Source organism: Colletotrichum orchidophilum (genome assembly GCF_001831195.1).
Source record: "Colletotrichum orchidophilum strain IMI 309357 chromosome Unknown Scaffold_63.1, whole genome shotgun sequence".
NCBI lineage: Eukaryota > Fungi > Ascomycota > Sordariomycetes > Glomerellales > Glomerellaceae > Colletotrichum > Colletotrichum orchidophilum.
Window position 1 is genome coordinate 140,103 of NW_019173019.1, and position 12,068 is coordinate 152,170.

The window sequence follows — 12,068 nt, forward strand, 5'->3', positions numbered from 1 at the left end:
AGAATCATGAGTTATGAGACAACGTGGGAAAGTGCTGACCGATACGCTGCTGTTTTGCGGAAGATTATTTTAAAGGTTTTGTTTCCTACCGCATGTCTTTTTTAGATGGTGAGGGTCAGACTTGTTAGATAGACATGTAGTTTGAAGATATTTCTGTCAGATCACGGGCGTATCCAGAAGCGAGACTAGTCGCCTGGAAGTTCTCAGCCATCCCGAACACTGTGTTGCCAAAATTGGTATTTCCAAGCTCATGCTATACGAGTCCCTATATGAGACTCAGTGGATAGGCATTTGCCTGTATGGGCTCTTGAGGCGTTGTAAACGATATATTCTTGTCTGATTTTCACTTGCCCGGCTAGCGATACTAAGCAGTCTGGCATCGAGGTCTTAGGTCGAAGATTCGTCAACGGATGAATTGAGATATTAAAGTTGCTACAATGTAAACGAAAGTCTCTTGAGCGCACACTAAAATAGCATCGTCAGGCTGTCGAGAACCATGTTGAATGGATTGTGTTGCTGAGCAGTTTTTACTAATGAACCTTCGGAAATCCTGGCTATGTCTTGGAAGATAGCCAGAAGTAGAGCATAGACCTACAACAAGGAATTGCCGCAGGCATCGACGTGTGAACAAAGCAGTGTCTACAGCTGGAAGATGACGTGGTGAAAATCTGGGCTGTGCTTCGGACACGGAAATTTAGAGTTTTGATCCATTTGATGGCAGCGGCGACGTAAGAAAAGCGTCAAAAACCTCGCGATTATACCCTATGAAGCCGACCAGAAAACATCATACTCGCGCCTGCGGGGTAGGCGCTACATTCGTTCTACAGCTCCTACTCCGATGATGGGAATTAGAGCATGCCATCGAAACTTTATACACCTTGTCCCGTACCACGGCTAATCGAAACTCAACCAGGATCGGTGGAGCCGGGCATACCATGTTCACCGTCCAGTTATCAACATCAAAGTTTACTAGTAGATGAACACCAATTTTAATCATACTCTCACCGGTGCGGCGTCGGCATTTTGCACCCAACCTTGAGAGCTAGTGCGCCCGTGGTATTCTAATCAGTGGTTGCGTCAGGTATCGTGGCACTTACACGGTAACGGGGAGTTAAGAAGGATGCGGGCCTTTGCCTCGTTCGGCACTCGTAGAAGGCCGCAATCTCAACGTCCGGGTTCTCCGCCCGGTTTCTCCGCCCGTACCGGCGCAGATTCTTTCATGAGAGTTCATGGTCGTAGACTATGTTTTGGTAGGAATAAAAGCAATAAGTACAGCCATATCTCTTGGAAGACACGTTGGGCCCCTGCTTATCCTCGCAAGACGGTTCGCACAGATAGCTAATCCTCGATACGTTGTACACAGAGTGCGCTTGTCAGTACCATCCACTTCAATTACATTCACTCGTTCCCCTATTCCTTTTGCGTTATGAAGTTCAGTCAGCTCGCCTCGCCCACCTGGGCCCTCTTGCTCTCCCAAGCAGCGGCGAAGCCCTTTGCCGAGGCTACGATCGACATCGACGTCGACGTCGCCATCATTGGCGGCGGCAGCGCCGGCACCTACGCCGCGATCCAGCTCAAGGACGCCGGCGCCAGTGTTGCCATCGTCGAGAAGAAGGAGCAGAATGGCGGCCACGCAAATACCTACACCAACCCGCGGACAAAGCTCCCGGTCAACGTCGGTGTCGCCATCTTCGAGAACAGGGAGATTGTCAGCAACTACTTCTCCCGTCTCAACGTCTCCACCATCCAGGCCAACCCTGTCACCGGTCCAAGAACCGTCCCGGTCAAGGCCTACGACTTCTCGCTCGGCATCGCCATCCCCGCGCAGAACGCTTCCGCAACGGCGGCGCAGCAGCAAGCCGTGAAAGCAGCCGCGCAGGCCTACTCTACCAACGTGTTGTCCAAGTACACTTGGCTCGACGAGGGCTTCCTCCTCCCCGAGCGCGTGCCGGAGGAGCTTACAATTCCGTTCGCAGAGTTTGCTCAGAAATATAACTTCACAGCCCTTCTGCCCATCATCGTCCAGCTCAACTGGTGGACCGGAGACATCGCAACAATCCCGGCGCTTTATGGTATCAAGGGCTTCGGACCGGGTCTGTTTAAAAGTTACTTTGGCGAGTTCATCCTCTCCGCCAACGGTGATACCCGTGCTCTGTACGATGCCGCTGCCAAGGATCTCGGTGACAGCGTCCTCCTGAACGCCACTGTCATCGAGGTCAAGCGCAATGTCAAGATCGACAAGGAGACCACCGCGCCCGTCAACGTCCTCGTCCAGCAGCCAGGCCAGCCTCAGAAGCTCATCCGCGCCCGCAAGCTCCTCATCGCTATCCCCCCTGTCCTGGCGAACGTGGCCAACTACGACCTCAGCGCCCACGAACGCTCCCTCTTCTCCAAGCTCTTTTCCCTCGGCTACTGGACCGGCGTCGCCACGATCCCCGGTATGAAAAACATCACCCTCGCCAACGTCGGCGTCCAGACCCCCTTCAACCAGCCCGTCATCCCCGGGTCCAACAGCTTCGGCTACTCTGGGTCCCCAGGCGACTTTGTGTTCGCCGTCGGCTTCCAGGAGGCCAACCACACCGCGAAGGAGACCGAGGCCATCATCAAAAAGGAACTGGCGACCTTGGCCGCCATCGGCGCCGTGCCCAAGGACGCCGCCCAGAATGTGACGTTCCCCTACGTGTCCGACCACTCGCCCTACAACAACCGCTGTACGCCCGAGGAGATCAAGCAGGGCTACTACAGGAAGCTGCTGGCTTTGGAGGGTGAGCGAAATACGTATTGGGCGGGCGCGACTTTTTCCGGCCACAATAGCGCGCTGGTTTGGTCGTTCATCGAGGGGACGGTTCTGCCGGCGTTGAAGAAGGATCTTGGCCTGTAGTGCAGTTGTACTCTCACTGTCATTGTCACGTCCGGGTGGTTGGAAGCTGGGGTAATAATGCGTAATTAGAGCCATGCTTGTGGTCCCAGCCTGTCTAGAATAATAATCTCAGGATTAGACTTCGCGCCGGTTCCGGTAGCTCATCGGGAGCCCAGAGGTAGGAGTGGTTTGATGTTACCGTAAGAAGATTTGGCAGTGTAGACTCCAGTCTAGGAGCGAAACGTGGGCAGCGAAGACATATCCTCAATCCCTTGTAAGTCAGGGCGTCGACAAAGCCTCTCGGCCCCCACATCTCACAAGCAATCGTCAAAACTATTAGGTTTGGCATGTCACATCTGCCGACATGGACAATGTCCAAACAGATGACCTCAAGCCATTTTCTAGAACAACACAAGACAAATGCTAGACGTTCACGTTCCTCTAGTCATTTCATTCAATATCCTAACTACTCCTGCTCGTCTGCGTTTGTGGATCCTAGCTCTGTCCAGAACGACCTGAGCAAGGAATCAGACAGCGCGTTATCCGGATAGAGAAGAGTGAGCGAATCGTCAGAGGTGAAGTCATGCTTTGGACCCAGAGTTGACTTGAATCTGTTCTGCGTCGGATTGCTCGGCTGTGTTTGCGTTAGAGACGTCGGCATCGCTGTCTGAGCCGGAGAATTCTCCTGGGATTCTATCCTTGACAAGGAGGGCAGCCCAGGTCGTCGCGGGCGCTCCCACGTAGAAGACAACCACAGATATGATGAGGTTCGTCATCAAAGAGGCGCTGCGAACGGAGCCGACTGCATAGGCAAGTGCCGATCCCAGCGATTCTCCGGAGCGAAGGACACCCATTGACAACGCAATCGTGTCTGCTTCAACGTCGAAAGTCCCGAGGGTCCAGTAAAGCCACACACCCACAGTCTCGTAAGCAATGCTAAAGGTGTGTTCGTTAGTATTCGCTTCCATTGTGAACTTGGAGGTTGATAGGGAGACCTCGTACCGGTAAAGAATAAAGATTGCGACTCCCTCGCCGAAGCTCTTGCTGCTCCAGTCAATCGCACCGGGGCTTTCTCTTGCCCACCGCTCCTGGACGACTAGATTCCAGATCCAAACGAGTGTGAAGAGTGCCAACAAGAAATACCAACTCCAACGTGCTTGCGTGGTTCTCTTCAAGTGCTTTGAGTCAAGCCACCACCCGGCTAGAACATTGGATATCGCGCCGACAATAGCAATGATGAAACCGGCGAGTGTACGTGCACGAACGGTGAAATACGCGGCCATGTAGTTGCCTTGGTACGTGACGCCCCATTGCGCGGTGATGAAGGCCGGGATGAGGAGTAGAACTTCTCTTCGCTTGAACTGCGCGAGAAACCCCCTAAACTGCGTCTTGAACGACCGCTGAGAGTTCGCAAAGATGGGCTTCTTCCCGTCTTTGCGAATAAGCTTGTCTGGGGGTGCTAGCAGCAGGGAAAGCGGCAGCCCCAAGCACTGGATTGCAACCAAAACCAGGTAAGTCGAGGGTGAGATGGCACCGGTTGTGTCGCTGTCTTTGTTGATGGCAAGTTGAATTGCGGTGGCGATGATGGATCCGAGCTTTCCAAGAGCCATCCAGATACTAACTATGCGGGCGATTAGCAACGAGAATCTGCAACAAAGTCTGTCAACTTTTCAAAATCGGGCTGTGGTGCGTTTCAAAACACGTACTGCAGACACCACGACGAGCAACTTCGGGATAACCGACAGCGATAGCGGCTTCACCTGGCCACAGTGCCGATGCCTATTTTGCATTAAAAACACCTCACTGTCATCATGGTAAAGAGGAAAAGATCTCACTGAAATTCCACATGTAACAGCACCAAAGATTAGAAACCACTGCGTTCCCCAGATCGAGTTGCAATAGAGCGCAGCGGAGTACGGCACGTAGCCTAGGGTTCCAATGACAACGATCCACTTCATGCCAATCAGGTTTCCCACCATGCTGGCCAATGGTGACAACACAATCATGATCCTAAGCCATCAGCCTCGTGAACGCGATAGTTCTGATGGAGATCGACGTCAACTTACACAAAGGTAATGACGTTCACAGCATTGATGACGTATGGTTCCGCTTGACCGCCAGCTCCCAAATCTGAAGAGATTGATCAGCAATCACGCACCAGGGCAACGACTTTAAATCAACATACTGTTCATTGCCGTCCATATGCCAGGCTGAGTGAAGCTGATGAGGCCCAGCAAGACGGCTTGGAATATCGTCCCGCGAAAAACATTGCGGGCTTTGCTTTCAACCTTTGGCGTCTGACGACCGAGCTGAGACATGGTCGATACTGCTTTTACAATGCTTGAAGAATAGAAGGCGTAGTGGGCTGGTTGCTCGAAATCACCTCTTGGGAGCCTGGAGATTTGCGCTCTCCTTTTAACAGCCATCCAAAGACGACTTCATATCAAACTCCCATGCGCGATAACGGCATTGCGCTATAGCAGGTCTCAATGATACAACGCGCCAAGTGGATGCGGACAGTTCCCCCTCCCCAGCGTCTTTGAGAGCCGTGTAGAAGTCCTCCATCCACTTGCCATTGTTACATATTTCAGGCAAGAAAGTGGACACTTGAGGATGATAACGCTGACCACGTTGCTACCGGGCCAGGGGGGATTTCCCGATATCTTTCCGAAGGCTCGTCACGCCATAGCCCTGGTCGGGTTGACGATCTCCTAGCCCCAATCAGCGCTTGACCCAGCGGAATCCCAACGATATACCTAATAGAAGGGCCAAGAACATGTTGAAAGCTTTTTGATCAAGTTTAGTAGTTCCGAAAGACCAAAGGACCATGCCCGTCTTAAAACCGGTTTGCTTTATCGTCACTGGAAGTCACACATTTAAGTCTCCATAATCTTCAAGAGGATTAAGAATTTTCTGCTCCTCTCAGACGTAGATGTAGCAGAACGGTGAGTCATCAACAATGTCTAAGAGCTCTTTAATAGAGGCTGTGTTGCGCTAGAACGCCTATCTCAACTGTATCCTCCTTCGTGGCACACTGGCATCACGACTCGGCGGCAAGATTGAGAACCGTATTGGTCCCAGCAACTTAAAAAGTCTCCCAGAGATGGAAGGTCTGCCAGACCCATTGAGCTCGACCGATCATGGCATGATAGAGGAAGAAGGGTTGATCGGTCAGGGAGGAGTAGATATCACTTGCGTCTCCATTGGCAACGAAGTAGCCTGAAGCGTGCATGCCTACGGTAGAGAAACTAGTCTCGAATGCAGTTATCTCAGAGACGCATCGAACTCACACAAGTTGCCGTCCGAGAACCGACCCTGTAGTCCAATTTGGACTTTTGAAATGCTCTTAGAAGCTTGATCGATGGTGATTTTGAGCAGGTTAGGGGTTGCCGCGTATGAACTCAAAACGCGGCGTAGACAGCGCGGGTTGTGCTTCATAGGGTCGTTGGATTTTGCCATCATGTCGTTCATCCCACAATATACTGGGCCGATATCAACAGCCATGCTAGATTACGTTAGACATCCCTTTGCACACCGTTGAAGAATACTGGCGTTGAAAAGGTTAGGTTGTAGCTTCCACGCTTGTAGATTGTCCCATCGGCCTCGGCAGCCTTCAGATTCTCCATGGCCTTGGCTTGCAGGTTTGCGAGACCACCTGCGACGTCACGGGACTCGAGAGAGGGTGTCGAGGGAAGCGAAGTGGGCGAGAATAAAGACCGCTCCCTTATACACCGAGGGCATGACCCCACCGTTGAGATGCTCCCATCAACACCGAATATAATTTAAACATCATGGTGCAAGCGAACCGATTGCCGCAACTTTATCTGATCCGTTTGCTCCTGCCCCAAATCCGAAGAAAAGTAACTCTACATAGTAGACCTGGCTCGATGTGTTCTAATTCAGAAGCAAACAACAACTCGCACGCTTTCTCATCGCGACATTTCGTCCCGGACAACAATTCAGGCGCAACACACGGCCGTCGGCAACCCATGCAATAGTGCCATATGAAACAGACGGTAGTATGGAGTCTGGAAGCGAGGGCATGATGCTTCACGAGGATAAAGGACACTGAATCATGCGGACCGCGGAGATATCAATCCGTTGATGAGTTGAACGGCCCGAAATACTAGCATTAAAAAAAAAAACCCCCAATCATTGGCCCTGGACGAATTACCACTTGTACTGCTCGCCCTGTCTTTTGACAAACTTGCCAACCTCGCCGTCTCTCTTTCCCTCCACAATCTCCAGGATACCCTGCGCGCTCGTCTCTGAACTCTCAGCACCTCCATCAATCCGGTTCTGCCTGTCGGCTTCACCAGTGAGATTCGTCACGACCCAGCCGGGGCAAAACGCCCAGACTTTTGCGCCCCAGCTCTTGAAGTCGTACAGCATATGCGCGGTCGCCATGTTGAGCGCCGCCTTGGAAATGCGATAGGCATCCGCGCGAACATCGTAATAGGGACCGCCCGGCGTCGTGCGCTCGTGGAGCGAACCGAGACCGCTCGTGACATTGATGATGCGCGGGTCCTTGGACTTTTGCAGCAGCGGCACGAGAGCCTCGGTGAGAAGCAGGGGGCTAGCTGCGTTGGTGTTGAAGGTGTCAACTAGCTCGGAACGGCGATCCTTGGGTTGCGTGATGACGATGCCCGCGTTGTTGACGAGGACGTCGAGGACGCCAAAGTCAGCGGTCAGTTTTTCGGCGGCGGCCTTGATGGAGTCGTCGGACGTGATGTCGAGCTGCAAGAGGCTCACGATGCCGGCCGGCTTCCGGGCCTGTAGGTCTTCCACGGCCTTGACGCCCCGCTCCTGGCTCCGGGAACCGACGACGACGTGGTTGTCCGGGGATGCGGAGGCTAGGGCCCAAGCGCTGTCGAAGCCGATGCCCTGGTTTGCGCCTGAATTCCGTTAGCCCTCATCCTGATCGACAACTGGAAAGTTTGTGTTCTCGATGACCTAAGTCGTTAGTCAGAACTCACTTACCAGTGATGAGAATGATTTTCTTGGTCGACATTTGGAAATAGTTAGATTGTTGCGAGGTATTCCCGTGAAATGCGATGACATATCCCTGTCGTGGTTATTATGGAGGTGTTCTTTCGAGTCGTATTTATAGTCTCGAGGCAAATGAGAGTGTTAGAGTATTGAAGCTCTTCCGGGGCGTATGTCTCAGACAGCAACGGCGAGCCATATAGCCACTGTCACTACTTCGGAGATGCGACTTCTAGCTGCCATCGTTAAAGCCTTAAACTCCGGATGATTCAGCATTCTCCCTCTGCAGTAATTACATGCTAACGATATGTAGCTACCCCAACCAATATTGGAAGATGCCTTACGGTACCCCGTGTTTCCAGTCCACTCGATCCACTCGACTCCAGAAAAGAGCTGATTTCTTGTGTCACCCATTCATGAAGTACCTTGCTAAAGTCTAAAGGTAGCTCCCGGAATTAGGAGATAACCTTGAATGGGATTTTTGCACTCCGCGGATTGGCGTCAGCGGGGGGGTATCAAACGCTGGCAGATGCACATCATGGAGCGCGGCAGCGTCAGGCTCATGTACGTGGGCTGCAAGAAAAGAAAATCTAAATCTTATGCAGCGACACGGTTGGTGGATTCAATGATTCGCTATGCTAATGTCTCTTGAGTAATGATTCTGGTCCCTTGTTTCCCCTTGGCTGCTTACTTGCCGCATCGCACTTTAAAGCTCAACATTGACCTCAACTCCAAGAGCCTCTACGTCCTTCAGTGTAGCAGCATAAAACGGGCTGTCATCACCCACAGCCTGCTTCTCCAGCTGCAGACCCTTCAACGCGAGCCTACGCCCTTCCTCTGCCTTCCCCAAGTCAAACGCTTGGCGAGCGGTAGCAATGTACATTGTCGAGACCTCACGGCCGCGGATCGCCTCCGCCTCGTGAGCGTCCAACAGCGCAAGCATCACGTTGAACTCGTCTTCCGGATCCTCAGAGGCAGCTTCAGCAAAAAGCTCCAGCTTGCGCGCGATGTCCGCCCGGCGCGCTTCGCCTGCTTCTGACGCCGTCGTCGGGCTGCAAGCAGAACACGCGCACGTGAAGCCGTACCCATTGTGCAACGCTGTCTGGCGGGACTGCCGCAAGCCCAGATGCTCGTCGAGGTAAGAGATTGTGATTTCTTCTTCCGTCGCAATGTCTCTGGTGGCGTGAATGGTGAACGCGTTCAAACCCTTGTGGAAGTTTCCTTGGGCGTTGGGCACACATGAGTGGTTCAGTCGCGCAACCCGAGGGAAGAGTGCTTGTGTCTGATTGCCAATGTTGAAGTTATTGTTCCGAAAGATGTTTAGGATGGTGTGATTTGACACTGTGTTTTGCGGAGCAGACTTGCTCCGCCATATTGATTCTAGCCAGCTGAAGACGCTTGACTTGCTGGGGTTTGTTGATAACGAAAGCAAGGACTCTCGGCCGGCTGTTGAGAGGAGGTGAGCTTGTCGCAGGATAGAGTTGCTGTCTGAGGAGGTGATTGTGAGTAGAGCCTGATCAGTGAGGATTCTTTGGCCTGTGAGGATTGGTCTCGAAGCAAACACGCCGAGACCTTTTCCGACTGCTTGCCGGACGTTGAACATGGTAGCAGGCCGACAGCTTTATCTTCTCGTAAGTGGTATATTGAAGTTGAAGGCTTGAGCGGCCCCTGACAGAGGAAAATATTCCGTGGCCCAAAGAGGCAAGGGGGCGATTGCGGAGATTACCGATTTTAAGAACGTGCCGGGACCAGTCCTCGATTTGTGCTCTCTTCGCAATGTCTCACAACCGAAGGAATCATCGATGTTTTCCTTACTTGATAGTCTTCGTCAAAAAAGCAGGGTGATCATCATACATTACGGCACTTACATCTCATAGTATTTGCCTCTATTATTTAAGTGTTTCAACTTTGTCGCCCAACATAACATGAACCAAAGCAGCTCTTCTTTTTTCTCCCCTTGTAAACTTGCAAAACGTTTGAAAAAGCTCAAGAAGTCACAATTAGTTTCTTCCTGGGCGGCATTGAAACGATTTTGTTTAAGAGGTTGTTGAATAGGTCACGTTGCTAGGAAAGAGACTTCAATTGTTACGATGTCCGATCAAGGGTTGTAGGCGGCAGCACAGTATTCGGTGAGAATTTTAGTCTACTAACACTATGGCCAGTCAAGACAACCAACGGCTTTCTTCAGGCAGCAGCGCAACTTCCCACCAACAACAGCAACTTTTCTCATCATGTCGATTCAAATTGTCTCCGACTTGCATCTTGAGGCGCCAAAGGCCTACGATGTTTTCGAAATCGTCCCTCAAGCACCATACCTGGCCCTGCTTGGCGATATCGGGAACATTGCTGCTCACAGGGATGAGTGTCGCGCATTCCTGACACGGCAACTTCAAAACTTCCGCGCCGTATTCTTTGTGCCTGGCAATCACGAAGCCTACCACTCCAGCTGGCCCGAAACCCTCTGTCTTCTCCGATCCTTTGAACAAGAAGTCGGCCAAGACGATTCAATTGGTGATTTCGTTCTCCTGGATCGAACTGCGTATCGGGTGCCCGGCTCCAACGCCGTCATCCTGGGCTGCAGTCTCTTCTCACTCGTGCCGCCTGAAAGCGAGATGCAAGTGAGCATGGGCCTCAACGATTTCTTCCAAACCAGCGACTGGGACGTGGAAGCCCACAACGAGGCCCACAGACGGGATGTAGCCTGGCTCAACGCCCAGGTCGCAGAGCTCGAGCGTTCCGACGTCAAGATTGTCATCTTTTCGCACTGGAATCCGTCGAGAGACGGACGCTCCATCGACCCGAGGTTTGCGCAAAGTCCAATCACGTCGGGTTTTGCGACGGACCTGTCAGGAGAGCTGTGCTTCAGGAGCAAGAACGTCAAGATATGGGCGTTTGGTCACACGCATTACAACTGCGATTTTAGAGTCGAGCGGGGAGGTGGCGCCGAGCCGCTGAGGCTGATTGCGAATCAGCGAGGATATTATTTCCAGCAAGCGGCAGGATTCGACGGTACAAAGGTCATTGAAATGTAGTCAGATGTTGTCATGGAGCTGAATACAGTGGTTTAAACAACATATATCAGGCAAGGACAAATTTAGCACCAGCAACTATAGTAACCCTAGTACTATAAAATTTCCTTACACTTTTTAGGACGAAAATCATCTCCGTGGCGGCTCTTTCAAGCTGAAGTCTAGTAAGTATAGCCTGGACTGAAAACAGTTAGAGGTTATGTTGATTATGTCCAACAAGTCAAGTTGATCGTCCTTGATGAGGTGATTGCGTAGAGCCGGATCTGAGAATCAAGGTTACGTAAAGAACTTAGAAGTATGCTCACAATGCTCATTGATCTGGGCGAAGGTTTTCAGATACTAATATCGATACAGCAAAGTTGAATTCAGACCGCAATCTTATTGAGACCATATAATCATATTCAACCAAACTAACAATCTCCAACCTTCCACAAGCTCAATCCCAACCAACGGCATCAGATCAAACATGCTCAAGAAAAGGTCGCAAAACGAAGGCTAGTTCAACATTATTTTGGGCAAGTCGCGCAATTAGATGAGGTGAAATATAAACCAAGGGGTGAATTGCTGAAATATGTTGATTTTAGCAGTAGGCTGCGAGGAGAACCGAAGCGATCGCGTCCCGGATTATTGTAAGGGTAGTCATTCAGCTATCTCGTCTACAAAGGGATACAGGGGGTCAATAAGGGAGCTGTCAGCCGGCTTCGTTTGTACGATGATTGCACGCAGCCCAGAAAACGACCTGGCTAAGCGCCGACACAATTTAGCCGTATTGGAAAATAGAAATGGTCGTAAAACGACGTGGCGGATTCTCGCCAATTCTCGCAAGGAAAAGGCATCCAACAAAGCGCCTGCAGACAGATAGTCGCCGAGGTACACGACTGTTGTTTGCAGGTACATGCATGGGCTCACCGTTCAACTCTTCCAACAGCCGCCGCGATTCTAGGCAGGCAAGGCCTGCTGGGTAAGGAGCCGGACCAACATGGGCCACGGTGAGGGGCAGATGACTGGCGTTGGCGTTGCCGGAATCGGTTGCTCGGCGGTCCACAGCCCAAACGGTCCGTACTGGAAGTGCCTCGGTCCATATCTGTAATCGCAGTCCCGAAAGAGTGAAGCTAAGACAATTCCGAAAACTAACAGCGAAGCGAATAGCGCACCATTTGGATTGGAGTCCGGGATTGAAGATGGCAAGTTGT

General features: G+C 51.7%; 6 protein-coding genes across 6 annotated transcripts; 2 read left to right on the plus strand and 4 right to left on the minus strand.

Moving 5' to 3' along the window:
* Positions 1-1,426: 1,426 nt before the first annotated feature.
* CORC01_07741 (flavin-containing superfamily Amine oxidase) lies at positions 1,427-2,881 on the plus strand (the record flags this gene model as incomplete). The annotated part of the gene is made up of 1 exon (XM_022619376.1): positions 1,427-2,881. The coding sequence occupies one exon, from the start codon at positions 1,427-1,429 to the stop codon at positions 2,879-2,881; it is 1,455 nt and encodes a 484-aa protein (XP_022474112.1).
* A 560-nt stretch (positions 2,882-3,441) lies between these two features.
* Positions 3,442-5,178, minus strand: CORC01_07742 (uncharacterized protein; the record flags this gene model as incomplete). The annotated part of the gene is made up of 5 exons (XM_022619377.1): positions 3,442-4,481; positions 4,567-4,639; positions 4,696-4,870; positions 4,927-4,990; positions 5,046-5,178. 5 exons carry the CDS (start codon positions 5,176-5,178, stop codon positions 3,442-3,444), a joined length of 1,485 nt encoding a protein of 494 aa, XP_022474113.1.
* A 767-nt stretch (positions 5,179-5,945) lies between these two features.
* CORC01_07743 (uncharacterized protein) lies at positions 5,946-6,486 on the minus strand (the record flags this gene model as incomplete). The annotated part of the gene is made up of 3 exons (XM_022619378.1): positions 5,946-6,094; positions 6,151-6,342; positions 6,396-6,486. 3 exons carry the CDS (start codon positions 6,484-6,486, stop codon positions 5,946-5,948), a joined length of 432 nt encoding a protein of 143 aa, XP_022474114.1.
* Positions 6,487-7,030: 544 nt separating this feature from the next.
* Positions 7,031-7,871, minus strand: CORC01_07744 (short chain dehydrogenase; the record flags this gene model as incomplete). The annotated part of the gene is made up of 2 exons (XM_022619379.1): positions 7,031-7,755; positions 7,841-7,871. The coding sequence occupies 2 exons, from the start codon at positions 7,869-7,871 to the stop codon at positions 7,031-7,033; spliced, it is 756 nt and encodes a 251-aa protein (XP_022474115.1).
* A 681-nt stretch (positions 7,872-8,552) lies between these two features.
* On the minus strand, positions 8,553-9,449 carry CORC01_07745 (TPR domain-containing protein; the record flags this gene model as incomplete). Its single annotated transcript, XM_022619380.1, has 1 exon — positions 8,553-9,449. One exon carries the CDS (start codon positions 9,447-9,449, stop codon positions 8,553-8,555), a length of 897 nt encoding a protein of 298 aa, XP_022474116.1.
* Positions 9,450-10,077: 628 nt separating this feature from the next.
* Positions 10,078-10,878, plus strand: CORC01_07746 (calcineurin-like phosphoesterase; the record flags this gene model as incomplete). The annotated part of the gene is made up of 1 exon (XM_022619381.1): positions 10,078-10,878. The coding sequence occupies one exon, from the start codon at positions 10,078-10,080 to the stop codon at positions 10,876-10,878; it is 801 nt and encodes a 266-aa protein (XP_022474117.1).
* Between the last annotated feature and the right edge of the window lie 1,190 nt (positions 10,879-12,068).